Here is a 24,796-nt window from a genome sequence, read left to right as displayed (position 1 = left end):
AGTGTGGGCAGCCACTGTATTTGCATCGTAAGTGCGCTTGTCATAGCTGTCCAACTTATACAAGCCTTTGTATCGTGTTCCAGAAGTGACTATTTCATAACCCTTTGATGGGTCTTTTACCAAACACTTCCCATCTTCAAATTCAACCTTTAAACCTTGGTCGTTTATGGCTGAGACGGAGAGCAGATTTTTCTTTATCCCTAGACATACAATACATTTTTCATACATATATTGACACCATTGGCAATAAGTATGACATTACCAATTCCCTTTACTGGATATGTGGTATGATCTGCACATGATACAGTGCGGCAATTTGAAGCATAAACCAAGTGCTGAAATACTTCTTTGCATGAAGTGATGTGGCTCGAAGCACCACTATCAAAATACCATGATGCATTCTGTCTATCAGATGCAATGCAAGACATATTAGTGTCTGAAGCATTTGGTGTGTCACTAGTGCATGTGACCAAAAAAGTGTACTCTTCCTCGATTACATTAGCTGATTGTTGTGCTTTGTCATCAGAAGAGTCTGCTACTGCATTGCCTGCTTCTTTCCTTTTCTCTTTTGCAATCCGCTTCCTACATTCACTGATGTAGTGTCCAGGCTTCTGGCAGTAGTGACATTTGCCCCTCTTTTTGGGCTTGTTTGCATCCCCTTTGTCAGACTTTTCACCACTAGAAGAGGGCTGTCCATGACCAGCCTTGCTAGACTGTTGTCCCCCATGCTTAAAGCTCTTTGCTTTACCCTTATCCTTGGCTGTAAATGCTTTTTCTCCACCACGGTTGCTCGATAAGTTTGCTCTTGTTTGCTCTTCCTGCAAGAGTAAACCCACGAGCTCTTCAAAAGTGACGGGATCACCACCTCCTCTCATTGAGAGGTTGAGAGAGGTGTGAAAACCCAAGTAGGAAGGCGGTAAAGAATGAAGAGTGTTGGTGACCATTTGTCTGTATGGGATAACCTCAATGTTGAGCAATTGTTCCTGCAAATCTTTCACTTTGGTGAGATGATCTGCCATAGAGTCACCCTCATCCATAGAAAGAAGATCCAATTGCCTCTTCAAGTAGGCAACTCTTGCCTTGTTGCGTACCTGATACATTGCTTCCAATGTGTCCCATGCAAGCTTCGATGTCTTGCTAGAACGAATGTGCGGAATAATAGTCCTTTTCACTGAAAGGACTATCAATGACATGGCCTGTGCATCTCTAGAGTCCCATCTCTTCTGCTCTTGTGTGGGAGCAGGATCTACATCAGGAGCTCTTTGAGCACCTCCCCTTTGAGGCATGGCTGGCTGTATGGTAAGTGGGCGTGTGTCATCACCACACACGATGCCCCAAAGCCCTTTGGCGACCAGCAAATTACGGATCATGAAACTCCAGAGGGAGTAGTTAGATCCATCCAGCTTGTCCTCCTGGGTGAGCACACCAAATACATCTGTAGCATTCTGTGCCATGTCAACAAAATATATCTGCAAGCAAACCAAGCACCAATGTGCACTGCCAGGCAACCAAATGTCCTATGCAAATGTATGCTTGCAAGTGTAAACCTGCACACCAAATTGTCCAATTACACACAATGTGTATACATACGCGACAAATCGCAGCTGTAATGCCCAATTACATGCTCCAATCTGAAAATCCCCAATTTTTATGCACTCTAATCGCTTCAATGTGCATCTAATTGGCCAATTTCCACAAAAGCCCCAAATTTCTGCAAATGAAAGAGGCTCAATTTGCCGATTTTGACCTCAATTTTGAAAACCCCCAAATTTCTGCAAATGAGAGGGGTTCAATTTGATGATTTTGACCTCAATTTCAAAAAAACCCCCAAATTGCAGGCAAAGCAACATGCCCAATTTTATCAATTTGTCCTGAAATTGAGAAATCCCCCAAATTGTACCTGCAATTTTCCTTTCAATTTGACTTGCACAGAAGTGTCTACAAAATCTGCATATGACCGGCACTGGAATGGCCGCAAATTTTGTATTTGTGTTTGACCAAAAATTTGTACAGAAAATACCTTTGGCAGCACTTGAGAGGAAGCAGGTGCTTGGCGGTGAGTATACAGTCGAATAGAGGTAACGGCCTGGCCAAGTCGTGCAGAACAGCAAGGAGTCGTTGCAGTTGGAGAAGACACGGAGCTGCAGACTGGTGTATGCACGTGGCAGCTGGCGGAGGCGTGCAGAGCTGCAGATGTCGTGAGATCTGCAGAGCTGCAGACGGGTGCACACAAGGACTAGCGGACTGAGGCGAAGGGCGAGCGCGCAGGTTCGCGGGTGCCTGGAGTCGACGGCGGAGGGCGGACAACGGCCGGAGCAGGAACGGCAACGGGTGCCGGTCGAGACGGCCTGAACAGAGAGTGACGGCCGGAGCGGAGGGGCGTCGACCGATGGGGTCGGCCGAAACGAAACGGCAAGCCGAGACGACGGCTGCTGTGATGGAGCGAAGGCGCGCCTGGGCGGCGGCAGAACCGGGCGTCGGCTGGAGATGGAAGAGCCGCCCGCGACCTGGGCGGGCAGGTCGCGGGCGGCGACGGTGGGCTCCCCACTAGTGCCGCCCGTCTCTGGCGGCCGGACGACGGAGCAATGACGGAATCCGACGGACGGAAAAACGCAGGCGACGGAATCTGACGGACGGAAATTCGCAGCCTGTCGACGGAATTTCACAGGATTTCTTCCAGCTGCAGATTTCCAGGACCAGCTCCTACCTCCCAGCTCTGATACCAAATGTTGGGTGTTGGACTCACACACTCACACACACAAACCTGCACATTAGGGTTAGGTGCAGGGTAGAGAAGCTCACACACAGAAATGAGAGAGAGAGAGAGAGAGAGAGAGAGAGCCAAAAGTGTGGTATCCACAAAATGCAAGTCAACCCTTGCATGTGTGCCACGTCCATATAATATAGAAGTACAAAATATTATATGTTAGAGTGTCCTTTCACACTTGATGTCCAAGGGGAAAAACCACATGGGAAAAATTGCTAGCCCTATTCACACATAGCACTACCATAAGTGAGCATATGCCTACAACCTGCAGTCCGGCGGGCATTGAGCACCGACCTTGCTCGTGTACCGCAGAGGAGACCTACAATGCCGATTCGTGCTTCACAGATATCCTCTATCCGCAGTCGGTTGAGTAGTCTCGACACTAGACAGCGCTCGGAGGCTTTCGACTACTCCTTTACACGCCTATTTGGAGCGGAGGGCCCCCATGAGCCAGCACCTATCAGAGTTCATGTGTGATACTTCCAGCCCGAGGGGAGGAGGCACTTGATTCAGCGGTGGCCTTCTCCTTCCCTGTTTGCGGCACTAGCGACCGGGAGTGGACTCTGGATCTTGCTATTAGTATTTTGCAGACACAGGCAGTTGAGTTTTCTCACCATGTGAGCGATTTGGAGATTACAGACATGGTAGGCCGACTCTAGGAGTTGGCACATTTCTTTGATACCGCGAGTGCGGATGCCTCTAGGAATCGACACTTGGTGGTTCGCATAGTGGCAGACCTAGCGCGAGACCCTGGCTATGTATGCATACATGAGGATTCTTTCTCCGAGCGGGAGGCAGCCGCTATGGGATAGCCACTGGCGCCTGGTCCGAGACTCTTGCAGCACACCGGGTGGGCAGATTCGTAGTCGCTCGGATGGGGATTACTCTCCATCCAAGCCGCTTGCGAAGGCCCGTCGTATGGCTGAGACAGCCTCCACCTCAGCAAGTCGTCTATGAGGATCATCTCATGGAATGTACAGGGCCTTGGCGGCGCACACTATGTACGTTATCGTGGTTGCTTGAGGCAGGAGCTTCAGAGATGCCTGGTTGGGGGCAGTATTGATATTTTGATGATGCAGGAGCACCATTTGAGTGAGAGCAAGATTCGGAGATATCGTTCGGTGATGCCTGGTAGATGGGACAATTTTTGGTCTGCAAGTTTTGGCCCCTTGGGAGGGCAGGGAGGAGTATGTATGGTCATTGCGGATGCATGGCAGCGGGCCATTGTGGATCGTGGGGTCATTGTGCCTGGTAGAGCGCAATATGTTATTCTGAGGATGCACGATGAGCACATTGGTGTGCTCAATGTCTATGTGCCCAATCATGCTCGTGCCAGAGCAGAGTTCTGGACCCTTGTTACAGATGCATTGCCCGAGGCCGCACATTGGTGTGTTGGGGGAGACTTCAACATGCTTGAGGACCCGGCCGATAGGGTGGGAGGCAATCATGTTACAGTGCACGGCACGGAGCTTGCAGCTTGGGAGCGATTTTGTATGGCACTGCGGATCACAGATGCATGGCAGCATGAGGCTTTCTCTCGTTCTCAGGACAGTCTTAGTTTTTCTCGATCGGATCGCCGGCAAGGAGGGACTAATTTATCACAGATTGATCGCTTCTATGTGGGCGACAGGGTCGGGGAGCGTGGTGGCTCCGTTGGCATTCTCGCTGGCACCTCTTTCTCAGACCATGCGCCAGTTATTTTGACTCTTGAGGAGAGGACACAGGAGACCAGCTTGCAGTTGAGGATCCCAAAGAGGAAACTTAAGACCCCAGTCTTTTTGAGGACATTGAGAGGATATGGCAGGATAGCCAGAGCTCTGACCTGGATGCGGCAGGGCACTGTGCCCAGGGGCTCATCGAGCTCAGCTCTTTTTTGCACGCTGCAGCCTTGACACGGCTAGGAGAGACACGAGAGCGGGAGCGTCGCTTGAGACGTAGCCTTGCTTCGCTCCAGCGCCTTCAGGAGCAGCAGCCCACATGTGAGTGGGTGGCATCCCAGCTGAGCCAAACACGTGTCAAGAGGTTCGAGAGGCAAAAGAGCAGAGACACGAGTTTTACTATCATCGCCAGGCCTCTCAGTGGACTCAGCTTGGTGATAGAGTGACTGGGGAGTTTTTTGAGATCACCGGACCTCGCCATGCTCGAGCAGGAGTACGCCAGCTTAGGAGGCAAGACGGATCGTTAGCCACTGAGCCCGAGGAGATTAGAGCTATTGCCACTGAGTTCTACAGAGACCTACTTTCAACAGAGCCAGCCACGGAGGCACGTGATGCTTGCAAACAGACTGTGTGGACCCATGTGCAGAGGAGGGTCACAGATCGTATGCGCACAACTTTGGGTGCGCCCCTTTCAAAGGATGAGCTTGTTGGGGCTTTGAGGGCCCTCCCGCGTCATAGTTGTCCTGGGGAGGACAGTTTGACACCTGCCTTTTTTATGCGCTATTGGGACCTTCTAGGGCCAGGCCTCCGCAGGGGTTGTCAGCATGTTTTGGACACTGGGGTGATGCCACGTAGTTTTTCAGTTGATCTTTCTTATCCCCAAGGGGGAGGGAGTGTCAGATGATATTCGGCAGTGGAGGCCTATTACGATCCTCAATACTGTTTACAAGGTCCTAGCCAAGGCCTTGAGTTTGAGGACCCAGCCCTTCCTTGGGGATTTGATTCATGCTACCCAGACAGGCTTTGTCAAGGAGCGCAGTATCCTTGACAACATCTTCACCTTCTGGGAGGCGATGGACCGAGCTAGGTTTCTCGGCAAGGACTTGGTCGTTATGCTTCTCGATTTTGAGAAGGCATACGATAGAGTCGATTGGGGTTTTCTGGAGGGCACTATGCTTCACCTGGGTTTTGAGCCAGACTAAATTCGAGGAGTGGCGGCTCTATATTCCACAGCTCGTAGCCAGGTGTTGATGGCAGGAGGACGGGGGTCGAGTTTTGAGCTGACCAGATCAGTCCGTCAGGGATGCCCTCTCGCTCCGTTCCTTTTTCTTTTCTTTGCAGAGGCTATGAGCATGTATCTGACAGCAGAGGAGGTTGGCTTGAGAGAAGCAGAGGAGGTTGGCTTGAGAGGACTCCAACTTCCAGTCCGGGGTGAGGACTTGCTTGATTCTGAGTTTGCTGATGACACGGGTTTGTTTTTGCATGGCAAGGAGGCCAATCTACAAAGGGCAGAGCAGTCTCTACAGGTTTTTGGTGTGGCTTCGGAAGCATTGATCAATTGGCGCAAGACAGTGGCTTTTTGGATCAGTAGCGCTCCCGCTCTGGCATGGAGCCCAGACCCGGGTTTTAGATGGATTCCTCCTGGCACAGCAGTGCGGTATCTGGGATGCCAGATTGGACTTGATTTGGCACCTGAGCAGCAGATCACCCCGCTTCTTCTGAGCATTCGGAAGAAGCTTCTATATTGGAGTACAGCTCAGTTTTCCTTGGCTGGGAGGGTGGTGGTGACAAATCAGGTGCTTTTAGCAACTATGTGGTATATCACGTCTTGCTGGATTTTCTCGAGCTCTTGCATCAGCCAGGTACAGAGGCTGATCGAGAACTTTCTTTGGTTAGGGCGGGATGGTCAGCCGGCCCGAGCAAAGGTTGCTTGGGCAGTTATTACTCTTCCGCTGGCCCAGGGGGGCTTGGGCATTATAGATCCAGCTGATCAGAGTAGAGCCTTGTTGGGGAAGCTTATTGTTCGGGGGCTGCTTCCAGGCGCTGAGCCTTGGAAGGAGCTTCTTTTTCAGCTGCTCCTGCAAGCTAGAGCTCCCCCAGCAGGGGGGCACTTGGGCACCAGAGATACGGTGGATCTTCATAGAGATGAGGAGGACAGGCCTCAGTAGAGGATGGGAGGACAGATTTGCCTTGAGCATCTTGCGAGCTTGGGAGTTGCTGAGACCGGGGCTTTCTCAGAGACCTCCCACTTGTGATGAGGAGCGGGCCAGACAGCCGCTCATCTGGAGCCCCGCGGTACGCACAGAGCAGGGTCATATGCTGGGTTCTCGGCCTCGTCTAGCTTGGGGACCATTGGCGGCAAGCCCAGCACGCAGTTTTGGAGATTGGTAGGCCTTTTGTAGTCTCCCGGAGAAGATCCAAGCGGAGAGGCTGAGTCACTTCAGAGGGGGGCTGATTATGAGGGATGACATTCAGGAGGCACTCACTGAGGAGTGGTTCACGCCTTTCGAGCCAGCGGCCCCACGGTGGATGGGAGCCTTTACACAGTTGGAGATCCTCATTGCTGTCAGAGCTTGCACTGAGGATGGTAGATGCCTCTACTATGAGATACAGGATGAGGGCAGACTTCAGAGATTGGAGGCGGAGTCGCCTTTGGTTGCAAAGTGCATCTTTCAGAGGATACGGGTAGTGGCCGCCGCTTCTCGGAAGTGGCATATTGATCCAGACCCTGCAGATGTGGACTCTGATTGGCGCATATGGGCATATGCTGTGCGCCCCTTGGCCCGGCTCCAGTGGGACCCTGGCGAGTACGAGTGGCATGATCCTTATGCGTCCCCCAAGGCCACAGAGAACACCTTTTTCCATTACACTGTTCGGTTGGGGAGGCATATTTTGGCTGCGAGGAGGATGGTCTCTCCAGCTGCATCGAAGCATTGGCGGCTACAGGGACTCTCACAGGAGTTCCTGGAGGATTTTTGGACCAAGCTCTGGGCTAGCAGACAGGCACGCAGGATCTCGGCTTTCCAGTGGCTGGTTGCCCACAAGGGCTCTGCAGTTGGCACCTGGCTTGTCTACAATGGCCTTCCGCCGGCCTGCGTCCGATGCGGCCACCCATTGGAGACACAGCGACATTGCCTATGGGACTATCCACAGGCGCAGCAGATTTGGCTGAGGATTCTGCGCATTTTGGTCCCCCTCTCTCTAGAGGGAATGTATACGTGGGGAGCCGCTGCTTGGTCGACTTCGTCAGGGCTAGCTATGGGATATGAGACGGAGCAGGCCAGCCAGGCCATCAGATTCATTGGGGGCCAGCCTCACCTTGTTCCTTCATCGGATTTCTCAACAGCCGGCTGGACACAGGAGAGGGATTTACGATGGGAGCTCCTCAGCAGCCTCACCATATGGTTCACCTGGAGAGCCCGTTGTTTCAGGGCTTTTGAGGGGAGACTGGAGCCACCAGCAGAGACTGTTAGGGCTATCTGGCAAGAGTTGATTCACACCCTGTGAGGACAGTATGACCGCATCCGGGCGACTCGGATCGAGCGATCTTGCGACGCCAGGCTTTCCACACCACTTGGCGCAGCGGTCCTTTCTATACTCTACACGCGGGTACCCCCTGCTGGCACTACAGGCCACCTGTTTGGATTTTCCCCCCTCCTATTGTATGATATAGCCTCTCAGTTTATTTGTACTTTTTTGCACCTAGGGAGAGTCTCCCTAGCTGCCTTGATTGGTCTCTGCTCTGCCTTCTTATGAGCAGGAGAGGGTTTGTAGTCCATTGGGCTTTTTTATAACTAATGAAAGGATCTTTTCATGGAAAAAAATAATAATAATAATTCAGATGCATTTTTCATGATGTGTCATCAAAGTTCACACTTGGCTTTCCTACAATGATATGTAATATTGATTGAGTTCTTGATATTCAGTCATTGTCCATGTAAGTAAATGCATTGAGAGGCTAATCTCTCAAGCCATCCACAAGCGTGGGTTTGGTTACTGGTAATGCTTATTTAAGGTGATATTTTAGAAAGGTAATACCGCACCATCTCCCACATCAACCGAATCCATATTTATCAAAATTCTGAGCCTCTTACACACATAGAAGGCACCAGTTCTTCCATCCCAAAGAACCATTGTTCAAAGAACCATTGTTGTACAAAAGGTCTCCCTCTGTCGTGCATTTAGGCAAGTACCTTATTTTTTTAGACAGGTTGAAGCATTTTGGAGGTAACAACTTCCTCCCTTCTCTTGCATACGACCTCTATCCTTTGTGAGGATGAAAAAACTTGGAGGTGACCTGCAATCTCTAAAAGAAAAGATCTCCACACACGTTCTGACTATGTTGTTCCCACTGAATCCAAGTAATAGGAAGTAATCAACCCAATAGGAAGTAGTCTGACACTACTACTCCTCAACAGCCTTTGTAAAACTACCCAAGAAGAGTATGGAAGTTACAAAAGGAACAAAACTAAAGACACTCCTCAAAAAGGAGGTTTTAAGAAAAGAAAGTGGAATGAAGAAGAAGAAAGAAACGAGGAGAAGAAATAAACATTAAGTTATAAATAATCCAAGTAATCATCTGTAGACAAACAACAGACTCATTGAATACGTGGCAAGAAAAGAGGGAGAAATAACAAAGTACTAAAACAACTGAAGCTACTCAGCTAAAAATTGTCAAATACCTGCTTCCAAGTTAAAATCAAGCTCCTTTGGCACCTCCGCGCACCATTCATTTATGACAGGCCCAAAATTGAAATGAGGCTCGGCCCAAGCAATCCAATCCACTATAAGTTTTGCATTCTTCAAGTCCTGCAAATAAATACAATAGCATTACGAACTTTAAGAGATCGATCCATTGAGTTTTCAAAAGTATAGCATCTCCATCAAATCAAACCTGCAAAATGACATTCTTGATGCCCTTGTGCTGGACCTTGACTACAACATCAGCTCCGTCTGCAGTTCGTGCACGATGAACTTGCGAAATCTGCATCACCAACACTATTAAACTGATCACCTTTCTGAAGGTAAACTGAGCTAAAAGGAGAAAAGTCCTTGGCAGAAAAAAGTCCATGTCCTTTAGCATTTCAATCCAACAGGTACTTCTTACAGCCAACACTGCAAGAAAACCAACACAGTAGATGACTTACAGATGCCGTGGCCAGAGGTACATTATCAAAGTCCTTGAACAACTCCTTCAGCACTTTGCCTAGTTCTCTCTCGATAGTGCTGCACACCTAACAACTCAAAAGACCAAAAATAGAAAATATAAACTCTTTGGAATTGTTCAGAAGTTTCTCTTAGCATTAGAACCATGCACTTATATAAAGCACAACATTCAGCCTTTCAAAGTCCTAAAAGAACAGGGCACCTCGTGAAGGAGACGTGGAGGTAGAGAATCCTGAAGCTGCTTGAGGTAGCTAATGTAAGCCTCTGGAAGAACATCTGCCCGAGTAGATAAATACTGGCCCAGTTTTACCCACAGTCCCTCCAGCTCAATAATGGCTTTCAGAAGGCGTTTTGCATTGCGTTCATGTGTATTTTGCCACAGCTTGTCCCTTTTCTCTTGGGCCATCCATTTCACTTTGCGCTGAACTGCCTGAATTACCATTATGATTGATTGTATCAAATACATATAAGTTGAGTTGCGAACAGAAGACCATGATGAAAAAGAATTGAAAGACCACAGACCACTTTTTCAGCACCTAAATAAGACTAATGCTCTTGTGAGACAAAAACATGTTATTAATGCTCTTGGAGTTCAAAAAAGAAATTGACAAAATGAAAAAATTCACAAGATCAAGGCATTTCCGTCCCTTGATAAAACCAGAATGGCCCCTCTTTGTATGTGGTTACCAAGGTCAGCTGCCATCATTATTGATGTTGATTATCACAACCAAACTCTACATTACGGTAACTAGAACCCACAAACACCAAAATTTTGGCTCAAACGCAGCTGTGATTTTTCAGAAGAATGACATTCAACCCCAAATTTACGCAATTTGTAATAACTGACCTGTAGACACCCTTCACGCATTGCATGCCTCCCATAAAGGATAGCCCTCCTGGACTAAGGCTGTAGGTTCACTTCTCTGTCCTCAGAGATTGATATGACTGCAGCTGATACATAACCCTCTAAACTAGCCTCATGCTTACCCCACTACTTATAGCGTTCAGTCCCACGAAATGTGCTACATTATTTAATTGACTCCTAGCCTGCAAAAGTAGTTTCTCACAAAATCTAATTACTCACTTGAGGCCACTAAAATTTCACAAGCAATTGGATCAAAGATTTCTAAGACAAAAAACGCTACAGTAAGCACACTGTACAGTGTACACCAGATTACAAACCAAAAGACCCATGAAACACCCCAAGTAAGTGTCCACCTACCTGTGTGTTGGCCCAAGACCGTTATTTCACATTTGATAGCTCAAGAAGCGCACCCAAAGGACTGTAACACCACATAAGAACCAATGTAACCACGAACAAACAAGGGAAACAGATAGCAGTTTGCTAGCACTCGCCACCCAAGTATAGGACCCAACCATAGGCTCCAAACCATCGCAATGGTAAGCCACCCACCGAGCAGCCAACGCAAAGCCTAGTGATCTGTGTGAACCTCAAAGACGTGCCCATAAAGAAAATGTTTCCAATGCTTCACGGCCTATATCACCGCAAGGAGTTCCGGGTCATAAATCGAGTAGTTCTTCTCTGCAAGGATCAACTTACGGGACATGTAAGTTACTGGATGCCTGTTTTGTTGCAAGACCACTCCAGTAGCGATGTTACATCAGTGATCACCTGAAATGGGTCATCCCGGGAGGATGACACTGAGCAAGAAGCCTTAACCTTGAGGTCTTTGAAAGCATGTAAACCCCGAGGGGTCATCTTAACCTTTTGCCTCCGAGTCCTGATGCCTTTAACCAAATCGGTAAGAGTTGCCGAGACGTCGAAAAACTTGTCAATGTGGGTGGAATATGCCTAGCAAATACCTACAAATGACCTAACATCATATGTTGTTTCCAGAAGCTCCCAATTTAGGATCTTCGCCACTTTTGCTAGGTCTAATCAGATGCCTTCGGCACTGATTATATATCCGAGGTCATGAACCTCATATAAATAAAATTCTGATTCTTCTCATTGACATAAAGCTTGTTGCTTCCCAGCAACTTCATCACTTTTTCGACGTCAATGTCATGCTGCTCTTCGGTAGCTGAGCAAATCAGTATATGGTCCAAAAAGTTGACGAGAGACCTTCCTATCAAGTCCTTGAAAACCCGCATCATCATGTGGTTAAACGTAGTTGGGGCGTTTGTTACTCCAAAAGGCATGACCATGAACTCCTAGTGGGCCCGCTTAGTTAGGAATGCGGTTTTGGGGATGTCCCTGTTCAAAATTCTTACCTAATGGTAGCCACTTTTGAGGTCAACTTTAAAAACACCCTTGCTCTATTCAACCTCTTTAAGATGTAACCAATCCGATGCATAGGGAAATTGCTCTTTATCGCCAGCTTGTTAAGCGTGCGATAATCTATGCAAAGCCAGGAGGATCCATCCTTCTTTTTCACAAAGCGGATTAGGGCTACAAATGGAGACACGCTAGAGTGTATGAAACCGGACTACAACAGTTCTTGGAGTTGATGATCCAACTCCGTCTCCATGGCCTTGCTCAAGCGATATGGAAACTTATTGGGGGGGTTCGGAACCTAGGAGGAGCTCAATTTTATGGTCCTCTGGTCTAAATGGGGGAAGTCTAGGAGGCAAGTTGTCCCAAAGAACAATCTTCTCGGACCGGTCATGCACGGTCTTGTACTTTTCCAAAGCACTTGTCGTTGTTTGGGTGGTCTAAACGTAGATCACTCCACACCATGCACCTTTCCAAATCTCTCGTATATCTTGTAAATGGCCAATGACCGGAAAGTTAGGTATCCCGGGTTCACACTAAATGATCATGAGAGCCTTTAACACATTTCGGATAATCCAAACGTGTGTTGGTCCCAATCAATGTCTGGGTGAAATCACTGGATTCCTAAGATTATTTCTGCACCTACAAGAGGGACAACCATGAAATCACGCACAAATTATGTGCTCTGGATGACTAATTTAGCCCGGTGAGCTTCAAACTTGATACTTGTTGTCATGCCCATGCTAAATCCCTCCACTTTCTTATCTACCGAGGTCAACGAGAAACAGACTCGCCGAGCAGCCTGTTCTGTGACCACGTCCACTGTACTGCCGCTATCAAACAAGAGAACGACTCTCTAGCCACCTATGTAGCCAAAAGTTGTGAAGCAGTTCATTCCCCTCATACTCCAGGTCATAGTTACCCTTCTCCTTTTTTTCAAAAGTGCCTGATCAAAAGTTTATGGTTCAAACATGTGCACATCCCACTGGATTTGTGTGTCCAAACCATATAGGAATTGACCTCTTTTGTCTGATCAGATTTCTACAATTTTAAAGCCAAGTGAGTGACTTTATTTGCAAATTGGAGGGGACAGGTAACATGTTCCACTGCAATCCCTGAAACTCGTCATTGAGTCGCTCAAGATAATGAGGGGGTAGAAACCCCTTCTTGAGGTCAGTGAGACAGATTGGTCCTGAAACCGGCCTGACGGGCGGTGAAACAAACACTCGCACATAAAACACTTCAACGCCATTGAGGACCTAGAAAAGGAAAACAAACAGGGGGAGCTAGAGTGCTCCTGCAAACAGTACACGGACACCGATTGGCCCCAAAACACAGTGGCGTCCCTTGCGGTATTTCTTTAATTGATTTTAAGAGCTTTGATTACAATAAGGCTGGAAACTCGGCCGTCTCAATAGAACCCCTGAAGCCTGCAAAGAACCTGCATCATGGCTTCTTGTCCACTCGGCATTCACAAACAAGTCCAGCCATTGTTCACATCGAAAGACTCTCTCACATTGAGTCTGCATACAGAAGCTTTCTCCCATGATCAGGGCTGCCACAACCATCCATAGCCTCTCACACTATGAACAGCATCACACCCTGACACATCCAGTGCTTCTGCATCACAACACAGATTCCCAAACTGTCTCTCAAAAGAGAACTCGTATCACAGCAGAGCATACCATACAGTCGACACACCTGTACCAACCCTCTCTACCTTCCAAGGGTACTATCCATCTCTCTCATGGATTCCTTGTCCCATGCCCAATCAGTAGCAAGGCTATACCAAACATGTGTCCATTCCCTGCATGTGACCTACCTCCTGGAGAAACCCAAAAACATAGCTGAATTTGCAGCCAAACAAAAACAGCCCATAAACAGTCCTCGAGCTGATCTCAAAACAGTCTCGAACCCAAAGCAAAGAGAAGCTGAAAGTTCCATCAGTTGAACGCCATCGACATGATGTCTATGTTCATGAAAAACCAGCCCCTGTCCGCCTTTATGTCCAGAGAAACCAGCCCCCTGTCTTCTGCAAAAACACGGCGTCCTCCAAAAAGCACACACATGGCCTAGCTTTTTATGCGACGCCTAAACCCTGGTGATGCGCCGCCTGCAACAAACTGAACTGAATTGGCCCGCCTTAATCTGTGCTGGACAGAACTGTCTTGGTCCGCCTGCATGTACCCGACTGTACCAGCTAACAACAGAGCAGCAGCCACCTCAACCAGCGCCACTTGTACCTACAGCCACCGTACACTGTACCTACTGTCCGTACAGTGCTGTACGGCCTGGCTGTACGGCCTGATCTTCAACAACTCACAGCAGCCAAACCTTCTCCAGCAATCGACTTGTACCTGCAGCAGCCGTACATGTTGGGGTAAAGGCATTATGCCCACCCTTATAGTGTGTACAAGCCCATGTGTTTTATAGTACATAGTACACTTAGTACTTTTAATGTACTAAGTGCACTATGTGTACTAGTGCAATATACATGTGTGATAGGGGAGTCACACACTCAACACTTGGTGAGTTGACTTATCCCCATATATGTCTCTCTCTCTCTCTCTCCCTTCTCTCTGCGTGTTTGTCTCTCACATGAAACCCTAACTCTTAATCATCTCCCATCAACTGGTATCACAGCCCAAAAAAAAAAAAAAGCAAAGCAGTGAGCACTCCAAGCTCTAATGGTCACGATTTCCTCTCCACCAAGCAACGACCAATGCACTAAAACTGAGAAATTCAAATTCGGCAGTTTTTTGATAACCCTGCGTGTTGCCCTACGCTATCTGCTAAGCAAGTCCAGCTAAGCTTTGCTCAAGAGTCGACAAGTTAGTCTTGGTTGCAGATATGGGAGACGAAGCGATGGTGAAGAGCGAAAGGCAGGACGCGTTCTATGCACTTCGCTCATCACTTGCAAGGCGTAACAAAGCTTACGTGTCCCCGTGAAGCGTGTCCCCGTGAAGCGTGCTCGAGCGACTGGGTGGCGTTGAGGCATGGGTCGCAGTGAGTGTGGTAGGCTGGGCGAGCACAACCCGCCACCACTAGGCGAAGCGCAGGTCGTGGGCGAGCGCCAGGTGTTTGTTGCCGAGTATTCGAGTATCCGGTGCTTTCACGCCCACTTGCAGCTTGGTACGACTGCACGTTTGTTACCCTTCAATCCTGCACGTCAACAACTAGTCGCCTTCAGCAAAGCAGCTCCCGTCCTCGCAGCATCTTGGTCGCCTTCAGCAATACAACCAGAGCTCCTCAGCTATTGCCCACCTGCACAGCAGCAGCATCATCAGCACGACCCCCCCTTTTCCTGCAATCAGAAATTACCAGGTATTTGCTTCAATTTTTTTTGGGATTTGCAATTGAGCAGGTACAATCATCAATTGAGCAGGTACAGGTGCCAAATTGCTCAATTTTTGAGCAAAATTGGTAAAATTGGGTGACATTGGTCACAATCAGAGTCAATTTGTAGGAAATTGGATGTCGAAATTTGGGGCTTTTGATGTAATTGTGCCATTGGGCATTCATACATGCTGTATGATGTGAGCAATCTCACATTCGGGCCAAAATTGCAGGAAATTGCAATGCAAATCAAAGGGCTTTTGTGCCGATTGGATTGATTTGCATGCAGGCACTCGCATTTGATGCTTTGGGCAATGTGTTGATGCCTGTCAAGGTTGGATCAAAACGTACGTACGGATCCAATCCGTACCGTACATCCATACCGTACGGGGATCCCTTCGTACGGATCGATCCGTACGCTTTTTTTTTTTTTTTGCTTTGCTTGCCTGCGATAAACAGTTTTTTTTTTGGGTTTCGCCTGCGATAGCGTCTGGACTCCGTACGGCGCACACCTTCCGGTAAGGGCCTCTACAGTCGCACTCTCTCTCTCTCTCTCTCTCTCTCTCTCTCTCTCTCTCTCTCTCTCTCTCTCTCTCTTCGCTACTGTTGCCGTCGCTACTGTCGTCGCCGCCGCCGCCTTTCGCTTCGCCTCTTTCCCGGCGCCTTGCTCATCTTTTGTGTTCGCCTGGTCTCGCACCCTTTTCCCCACCCACCCACCCACCCACCCTTGCTCAAGCCCCCAAGGCAGCAACATAACTCTCTCTCTCTCTCTCTCTCTCTCTCTCTCTCTCTCTCTCTCTCTCTCTCTCTCTCTCTCTCTCTCAGCCTTAGCCCACCCTCTGTGGACCGTGCATAGAGCTCTCAGCCTCTCTCTCCTTCAAGTGTCTCTCTCTCTCTCTCTCTCTCAGCTGAGCTACCCACTAAATATTGTGCATTGCATGATTGCTGAATCCTGATTGAAATTGTATGGCATTGTGCATTGAATTTGTCCAGCAATCATGCATTGACTTGTGATTCTAATTTCTCACTTTTGAATTAGTAGGTTTTTGACCTTGTTGTGTCTCTATTTCGAAAGTTTTATATGTCAATGTGGACATGGACTGAAATTTTATGTAGGCGGCTGAAATTTCTGAGATTTTATGTATTTTTACCAATGGTACGTATTTTTACGTACCTTAAAATTTTTTTCCGTACCAAACAACGTACAGTACGTACGGATCCGTACAGTACATAACGTTTGGAACCACCTTGATGCCTGTCAAGCACTCAATGTGCCTGTAAATCAAGGGGCTTTTATGTATTGCATGTATATGTGGCCAGGGGGAAGCATTATGAAGACTCTGGATGCCTTCATGTGCGTCAATGTACCATGTATGATCAGAAATTGATCTTAAATCAAGGGGCTTTTCAAGATTTTATGCTTGTTGAGCTTGGCAAAGCAGCAGGCAAGACTTTTATGCCTTGAATCCTCAGAAATCAGCTTGCAGTCAAGGGGCTTTTGCCCAATTTCTGTTCGGGACTGTTGTATATAGTGGTCGGGACTGTAAAAGTCTGATTTTCACTCATTTGGACAGCCAGGAGAGCATTTATTGCTGCTGTACTTGCTGGTACAGATTTGGTACAACTTTGTACAAGTTTTGGCATGGCTGTACATTGATTTGAGTGAGGAAAAGGTTCATTTTCAGCTGCTGTACTTGTCGGTACAGATTTGGTACATCATTGGTGAGCACTTAGTACTGCTGTACAGTACTTTGGAAGGGGAACAGAGCACATTTAAGGTGCTGTCCTAAATCTGCAGCAACCAGATTTTGGTGATTTCATCACATACAGTGGGAGTAGAGTTGCATTTGTGCTTCCACAGTGGGAGATAAAGCTTGGGAGAACAACTGTGAGCACTTTGTGTGCTTTTGGTGCAGTGTTTGCACATTTTGCAGGGAGTCAGGCATTGACTGTGACAAGTTGCATATTGCTATGGCAACCACAGGTGAGAGCTCTTCATCGCTTCACATCAAGAAGCTTGAAGGCTCACATAACTATGATATTTGGCAAACCCAGTGCTATAATGTGTTGCTCCAGAAGAAGCAGCACAAGCCCATCAAAGAAAGGGGTGTAAAGCCCGCTTCTCTTACTGCTGAAGAATGGGAAGATATGGATGAGCTAGCAAGATCTAGCATCATGTTGTCTGTGTCAGACACTTTACTTTTCACCATTCGTGAAGAGAAGACAGCTTGGGGAATGTGGCAAAGATTGCAGGACTTGTATGCCCAGCAAAGTGCCTAAAGCAAAGTGTATTGGTTGAAGAAACTCATAGGTCTTCAGATGAAGGAAGGGGCGTCTATGGCAGCCCATCTAAATGAGTTTAATGGTATTGTCAGCCAAGTTATAAATCAAAAGTTGGCAATGGACGATGAGTTCAAAGCCACCTTTCTCTTATGCACTTTGCCAGAGAGTTGGGACACATTCAGGACAGCCACTAGCAATTCGAATGCTATGCTGTCATATGCAGATGTTGAGGGTGCTCTCCTTCAAGAGGAGATGAACAGGAAGAACAATTCTGTTGGAAAGTCCAATGCAATGAATGCACGTGGGAGATCCCAACAAAGGGGTAAAAGCCAAGAACGGGGAAGGAGCAAGTCTCGCTCCAAAAAGGACTTGGAATGCCATTATTGTGGCAAGAAGGGACATATCAAAAAGCAATGCTACAAATGGAAAAATGATCAAAAGGAAAAGGGAAAAGGCAAAGACAAAGAAAGATGAAGCCAAAGATGTAAAGCCAAAGGGCAAAAGTGGAGTCAAGATTGAAGAAGTCAATGTGTCACATGCAGGTGACAGTGAGGATGAGGTCCTATTCACGTCTTCACTTGATGCCCATTCACTTCTTACAGGAGATGGTCATGGTATGCACTCATGGATCATTGATTCAGGTGCCTCCTTTCATGTCACAGGTTGCAGAGACTTGTTTGTCAGGTATACTGCTAGCAATGAAGGAGTAGTTTATTTGGGTGACAACCATGCATGCAAGATTCTTGGCAGAGGTGATGTGAGGCTTGTGTTTTCAGATGGCTCACAGCTTATGCTCCATGATGTCAGGCATGTGCCTGAGATCAAGAAGAACCTGCTTTCTACTGGACAGCTTGATGATGCTGATTATGTTACCACATTTGGTCGTGGAAAGTGGAAGATTAGTAAGGGCTCACTGGTTGTTCCCAGAGGCTCTAAGGTGGAAACTCTTTACTTCATGCATGTTGGTGTTTGTCACCATGTTAATGTAAATGCAACCGAGCTGCCAGAAATCTCTATGTGGCATAGCCGGTTGGGACACATGAGTGTCAAGGGAATGGAGCAATTGTCTCGTTTTGGTTACTTGCCTTCTCTAAAGTTTTCAAGTTTTCAGTTTTGTGAGCATTGCATATATGGCAGGCAACTCCAGTGCCCCCACAAGAAAGCTCTTGGACAGAAAGATGCTCAGTTAGAGCTTGTGCATACAGATGTATGTGAGATGCCTCAGCTTTCTTTGGGAGGGGCAAAATATTTTGTGTCATTTATTGATGATGCCACACGCAAGGTGTGGGTTTATCCTTTTCGTTTGAAGAGTGATACATTCTCAGTGTTTGAGAAGTTTGTTGCTCTTGTTGAGAATCAAACTGGCAAAACACTGAAGGCTTTGCGTTCCGACAATGGTGGAGAGTATATGTCCAAACAGTTTCAGGACTTTTGTGATGCTAAAGGCATCAAGAGGGAGCTCTCTACTCCTTATGATCCTCCACAAAACGGGACAGCAGAGAGGATGAACAGGACCATTCAGGAGAAGGTCCGTTCTATGTTGTCACATGCTGCGTTACCTCATGGTTTTTGGGCTGAAGCTGTTATGACAGCCGTTCATCTTATAAACAGGTCACCTAACACGAGGCTTGGTGGGAAAGTGCCAGAGGAAGTATGGACAGGGAAGCCTCCGTCATACAAGCACTTGAGAGTGTTTGGTTGCGTTGCGTACGTGCACATACGCAGGGAAATTCGCACCAAACTTGATCCTAAGTCTCACAAATGCATATTCCTAGGATATGGTGACAGAGGTGAAATGGGGTATAGACTTTGGGATCCCGTGAATAGAAAGATCATACGCAGCAATGATGTCATTTTTGATGAAACATGCATGTATAAGGAGCCTGCAAGGCAACAGGAGCCTAGCAGAGTCATCTTTGATGATGATGGATATCATGGACAACAACCAAGGGCTGTAAATCAGCCATTACAGCAGCAAAACCAGCCCTTAAATGGTGCTGAAAATGGTCCAAATGGACAGCCAGAGATGGCAGAAGATATCCCTATGGATATACCACAGTTAGAAGAAATACCGGGCATGATATTTCAGCCTTATGGCATGGAACAGGAGCCACCAATGGGTGATATGCAGGCTGGACAGCAACCTGCAAATGATGGTCATTGGGTACGGAGGTCCACTAGACCCTCCAGAGCCCCTGACAGGTTTGTTCCAGGGGTTGACTACTTGATGCTCACTGACTGTGGGGAGCCCTCATGTTATAAGGAGGCTTTACAGAGGGCAGACAAGGCTCTTTGGGAGCGTGCCATGAAGTCAGAGATGGATTCTCTGCACAAAAATGGAACATGGAAGTTGGTGCATTTGACTATAGGCAAGAAAGTTTTGCCATGCAAGTGGGTTTACAAGCTCAAAGGTGCACCTGATGCAAAGCCAAGATACAAAGCCAGGTTAGTGGCTAAGGGCTTCAAGCAGGAGTATGGTGTGGACTTTGATGAGATCTTCTCTCCAGTGGTCAAAATGACCACACTTAGAGCTGTATTAGCTTTGGTTGCACATGATGATCTGGATTTGATTCAGATGGATGTGAAGACTGCTTTTCTTCACGGTGATCTCCACATGAGGAGATATATATGCAACAGCCAGAGGGTTATGCAGTGAATGGAAAGGAGAAGCTTGTATGCAAGCTGAAAAAGAGTCTTTATGGGCTCAAACAGGCACCAAGGGAATGGTATCATAAATTTGATACATTCATGAAATCCCAGGACTTCAGGAGGAGTGACATAGATCACTGCTTATACACCAAGAAAGCTTTGGATGGCAGTCTATTGATTCTCATCTTGTATGTTGATGATATGTTGATTGCTGGAAAATCTCGTAAAGAGATGGATGCCTTGAAAAAGAGGCTGCATCAAACCTTTGATATGAAGGATTTGGGTGATGATGGGCGTTAGATGAGGCCAGTTTCAGCCTTGATATGGCCTTGTATATTATCATGTACATGCTGATTTTTCTTTTCCTTTACTTAAGGGCACTTTGCCTTTAAGTGGGAGGTTGTTGGGGTAAAGGCATTATGCCCACCCTTATAGTGTGTACAAGCCCATGTGTTTTATAGTACATAGTACACTTAGTACTTTTAATGTACTAAGTGCACTATGTGTACTAGTGCAATATACATGTGTGATAGGGGAGTCACACACTCAACACTTGGTGAGTTGACTCATCCCCATATATGTCTCTCTCTCTCATCTTGACTCTGCGGGCCATTATTGAGGAGGGCAGGTCGCATGGGCGACGGATTTATTGTAGCTTTGTGGACTTCCGCAAAGCATTTGATACAGTGCCCAGAGCCAGATTGATGAGGCGATTACAGGAGATGGGGGTACCCACAGAGCTCATATGGGGGATTATGGCTTTATACAGATCAGTTGCAGGACATGTACGCACCCCAGAGGGGGTCTCTACTTTGGTTCACTCCACTATAGGAGTGAAGCAAGGTTGCCCGTTATCTCCTTCACTGTTTGGTATGTATGTGGATGAGGCTTCTGACTACATTGAGAGATTGGGGGACAGAGGAGCCCAGCTAGCAGGTACATGGATCCCACTATTGTTATATGCTGATGATATTGTGTTGATCTCTGACTCTCCTGAGGGTATGCAGCGTCATCTGGATGCTTTACATGAGTTTGCACATGATAGTGGATTGTCTGTCAACCTTGGCAAAACCAAGGTTATGGTGTTTAACACCACGCCACAGTGGGTTAGGCGATCAGCTTCCACATTTACATATGGGCAGGAGATTGTGGAGTATACAGATGCATATACATATCTTGGGGTAGTATTCAGTGGGCCAGTGTTTTCGATGAGGAGAGCAGCAGAGACTAGATTGACTAGAGCACATGCAGCCCTGGGTGGTTTGGAGAGGATGTGTTCGCAGGTTCAGTTTCAGGAACCTCGAACGAAACTCTGGCTTTTTGACACTCTAGTGACATCAGCTATGCTTTATGGAGTGCAGATATGGGGACCTTCAGTGGGCCATCACAGCGCAGGCGGGTGGAGAGGTATGGAGAGGCCTTTGGTATCTATGATTGCTAGGCTTATTAGAGCCAAGGCTGTGGTACCTCATGAGATTATTCGAGCAGAGCTGGCGGCTGCCCCTCTGGTGATTGAGGCTCTTACGAGATCAGTCTCCTACATACATGGCTTGTGGGATCTCCCCCGAGACAGATATGCACGCCTCGCCCTGGAGTCCTCCCGACAGTTGGCTTTACAGGGAGACACGGCTTGTTGGTATGGACAGATGACATCTTGGTTCCAGGCACATGGTTTTAGCATGGACAGATTGCCTCCCTTCCAGTATTCTCTGGAGGCACCCTCTCTCACTCTTACACGGACAGAGATTACCAAACTCATCCGTCAGGATTTAGTTCAGCTGGACATTAGGAGGACATGGATACAGCCGACTGAGGAGCTGGGCACGAAGATGGCTTTCTACAGAGAGCATTTTCTTCAGCTCACAGCAGATGGTTTTGTGATCAGACCCAGTTACATGGATGTACACTTGTCTCATGCAGTACGATGTGCTATTGGTCAGATTCGCACATCCTCACACCAGCTTGAGATTGAGATTGGCCGATATAGAGGTATACCAGCTGAGGCCAGGATATGCCGAGTATGCCATGGGGAGCCAGAGACAGAGCTGCATTATATATGCCATTGTACTGCATACTATGAGATACGTGGTCGTTTCCACTGTTTATTCAGAGAGGGTTTTGGACCACTTTCCAGAGTCATGGGGTACCAGGACCAGAGGTGTTTGGGATTGTTCTTGCTTGAGCTGCGGAGACATAGAGATAGCCTGCTTAGGCGCACAGAGAGCCAGACTCAGAGGCACATTACAGACTTCTTTAGTCCCGCCATCACTGCGCCAGATGGACCACAGCAGCAGCAGGACATGGATACCGCCCACACCAGGGGTACACTGATTGATCGTGCGATTGAGCTCGGGTGGTCCAGACGCCCACGACTACGGAGGAGGGCATCCCAGCATAGACGGAGGTTGCAGCGGCAGATTCGGATTATTCTTGCGAGGCATGCGAGACACCCAGTCAGGGTGCTGACCACAGAGGATATTGAGGAGATCCGCCAGTGTCCGATGCGGCACATATTATGAGATGGAGGTACCTCCATAGTGTACCTTTCAGTTCCAGTTTCATTTTCTAGGTGCCAGTAGTATCATCTTTATTTTTCATTTTCTGGGGTTTTTTATCCAGACATTGTATCAGATCCACCATGATGTAACTTTTGGTCTCATAGGTCATTATGGCCTTTTGAAGACGTTAATATAACATTTCATTTCATTTCATTTTCTCCCTTCTCTCTGTGTGTTTGTCTCTCACATGAAACCCTAACTCTTAATCATCTCCCATCAGTACACTGTACCTGCAGAAGTCATACAGATCTGCACAGGCTCTTCTGTGCGCAGCCAAGAACCAGCAGCCCCATATGCAGTCGACTTCTCCTCTCTTCGACGCATGAGAACTAGCACCCTTCCCAAAAAGCTAGAGAGAGAAAGAAGAGAGTCGTGGGCCTCCAAAAGTGGAGTAGCCTCTATATTTTACTTAGGGGCCTCCCAAGGTTTTAAAACCTTTACAACATTAAATTTTGACCAACAAAGGTTATAAAACCTTTTTAAATCAAAATCTCTTTGCCCCCCTTCACACTTGGGGTTGTCCACACATGGGTTTACTCTTTGACTCCAACCTGATGCCATTCACATTGTCCACCATGTCCCTCTGCACACCTGCATACTGTCCAGAGAAAAACACAGGGTCGTGACAGGTCCCACCTATAGTAGTCAGCAACTTCATAGTTAGAATTGACTTGGGCCCAATGAGTCCACCATGAGATGGCTTCCCCTTTGATGTAAGGGGCTTCAATCTGATGAATCCAAGAATGCAGAGTTGTAGGATCAAGTTTACCCTTATATTTACTAAAGTTCACCTTCTCGTGAAGATGAGTCGAAGAAGTCGCGGGTGCTGACCTTACATCAAGTAATGCAAGGTATCACTCGTGCTCCACCGTCCACGTGTCGTCCTTGGTCATCTAATGCAACAACGCGGGTTGCTGCCTCTATTCGAAGCTCTACCTCCCGTACCGGCATTTCTTATGACACACAGGAATGTTGTGTTAACTCCTCAAGGGAGATAGCCGAAGCATGGATCTGGGAAGGGATCTCGATGATGTGACTGGCGGAGGAAGAGAGGGGGAGGGGGGGTGTCATTGTGGTGAAGGAATGAGTGTCAAGGTTTCCTGAAGAGATATCCATTTCTCCAAGGCCTATATAGAAGCCGTACATGCCTGCATCTGTTCCCTTATCGCACTATGATGCACATAATATCCCAGAACATGGCGTTCGTGTCCTCACTGATAACCTGGCTTTTGGAAGCAATCGTTGTCGAAGAAACAGGTTCTATTGGGATCTGGTGTTCTCTCTCATCGTCGTAATTCGCAATAGTGGGAGCAGTCAAGTTTTTCCCTGACGGCAACAATATCATCCACTATGTGTGTGGGAGACGTTTCCGGTTGCTTCTGAAGGCTAGAAACCAACCGTCCTTCGAGAGACAGGAGTCACACCGGAATGGGAGTGCAACCGGTGTCTGAAAACCAACCATACAAGAGAAAAAAATAAGCTTCTTTTTCTTGGCTGAATCTCTTTACCAAAAGGCAAAGCTCTGATACCATTGTAACATGCGGAAGCTTATAGACAAGATTATACTTCGGATGACGAATATTCAGCACCTTGGTTCTTGACAATTTGCACAATGTAGCCGAAGTAAGAGTGCAAGAGAGAGGGACAATAAAGAGATAGTACACCCGATTGGGTCCCAACTACCCTCTACAAGGCCCCCACCAAGGATGGTGTATTTGCTTTACTGAATGAAGAGAAAAAGACTCAAATCTGTAGAATTTTCATTGGTTGTAAACCTTTAGCCTGTAGGTGATCTGTTCTTGACCTTCAATTCACCTTTGCGTTATGCTCCCTTTGGCTGTCCTGGCCATTGGAACACTTCAGCACTTTGTGAATTATGAGATGATTTAACTCTTGACTAAGGCATGCTTATGTAGTATTCCTATATGCTGGTTGGTGGTTGCTAGAAGGCTGTCGGCCTGTTGATTTAACCCCCATGACCTGTTCTTCCAGCCTACATATAGGCACCTTTCACACTGGCCTGGCTGCCTTGCTCTGGCTGCTGCCCATGGCCTGGCCGCCTCGCTGTCCAGGCTGCCCATGGCCTTGCTTGGTCTGGCCTGCTGGACTGGCCTTCCATGGCCTGGCCAACTGGCGGGTAGGG

General features: G+C 47.5%; 1 protein-coding gene across 2 annotated transcripts in view; it reads right to left on the bottom strand.

The window, feature by feature from the left end:
* Nucleotides 1-24,796, bottom strand: part of LOC147632450 (ABC1 family protein) — a 97,596-nt gene that overhangs the window by 23,317 nt on the left and 49,483 nt on the right. For both annotated transcript variants that reach the window (XM_086807281.1, XM_086807280.1), the window contains exons 3-6: nt 9,794-10,021; nt 9,573-9,659; nt 9,320-9,409; nt 9,108-9,234 (exon numbers count right to left, since the gene is read on the bottom strand). In XM_086807281.1, coding sequence (XP_086663407.1) covers nt 9,108-9,234; nt 9,320-9,409; nt 9,573-9,659; nt 9,794-10,021 — 532 coding nt within the window. The remainder of the gene's footprint in view (nt 1-9,107; nt 9,235-9,319; nt 9,410-9,572; nt 9,660-9,793; nt 10,022-24,796) is intronic.

Source organism: Cibotium barometz, chromosome 13, assembly GCF_041138505.1.
Source record: "Cibotium barometz isolate CiBa-2024 chromosome 13, ASM4113850v1, whole genome shotgun sequence".
Taxonomy (NCBI): domain Eukaryota; kingdom Viridiplantae; phylum Streptophyta; class Polypodiopsida; order Cyatheales; family Cibotiaceae; genus Cibotium; species Cibotium barometz.
The sequence above is the reverse complement of the archived record's forward strand: the minus strand, read 5'-3'. Positions and strand labels throughout refer to the sequence as shown.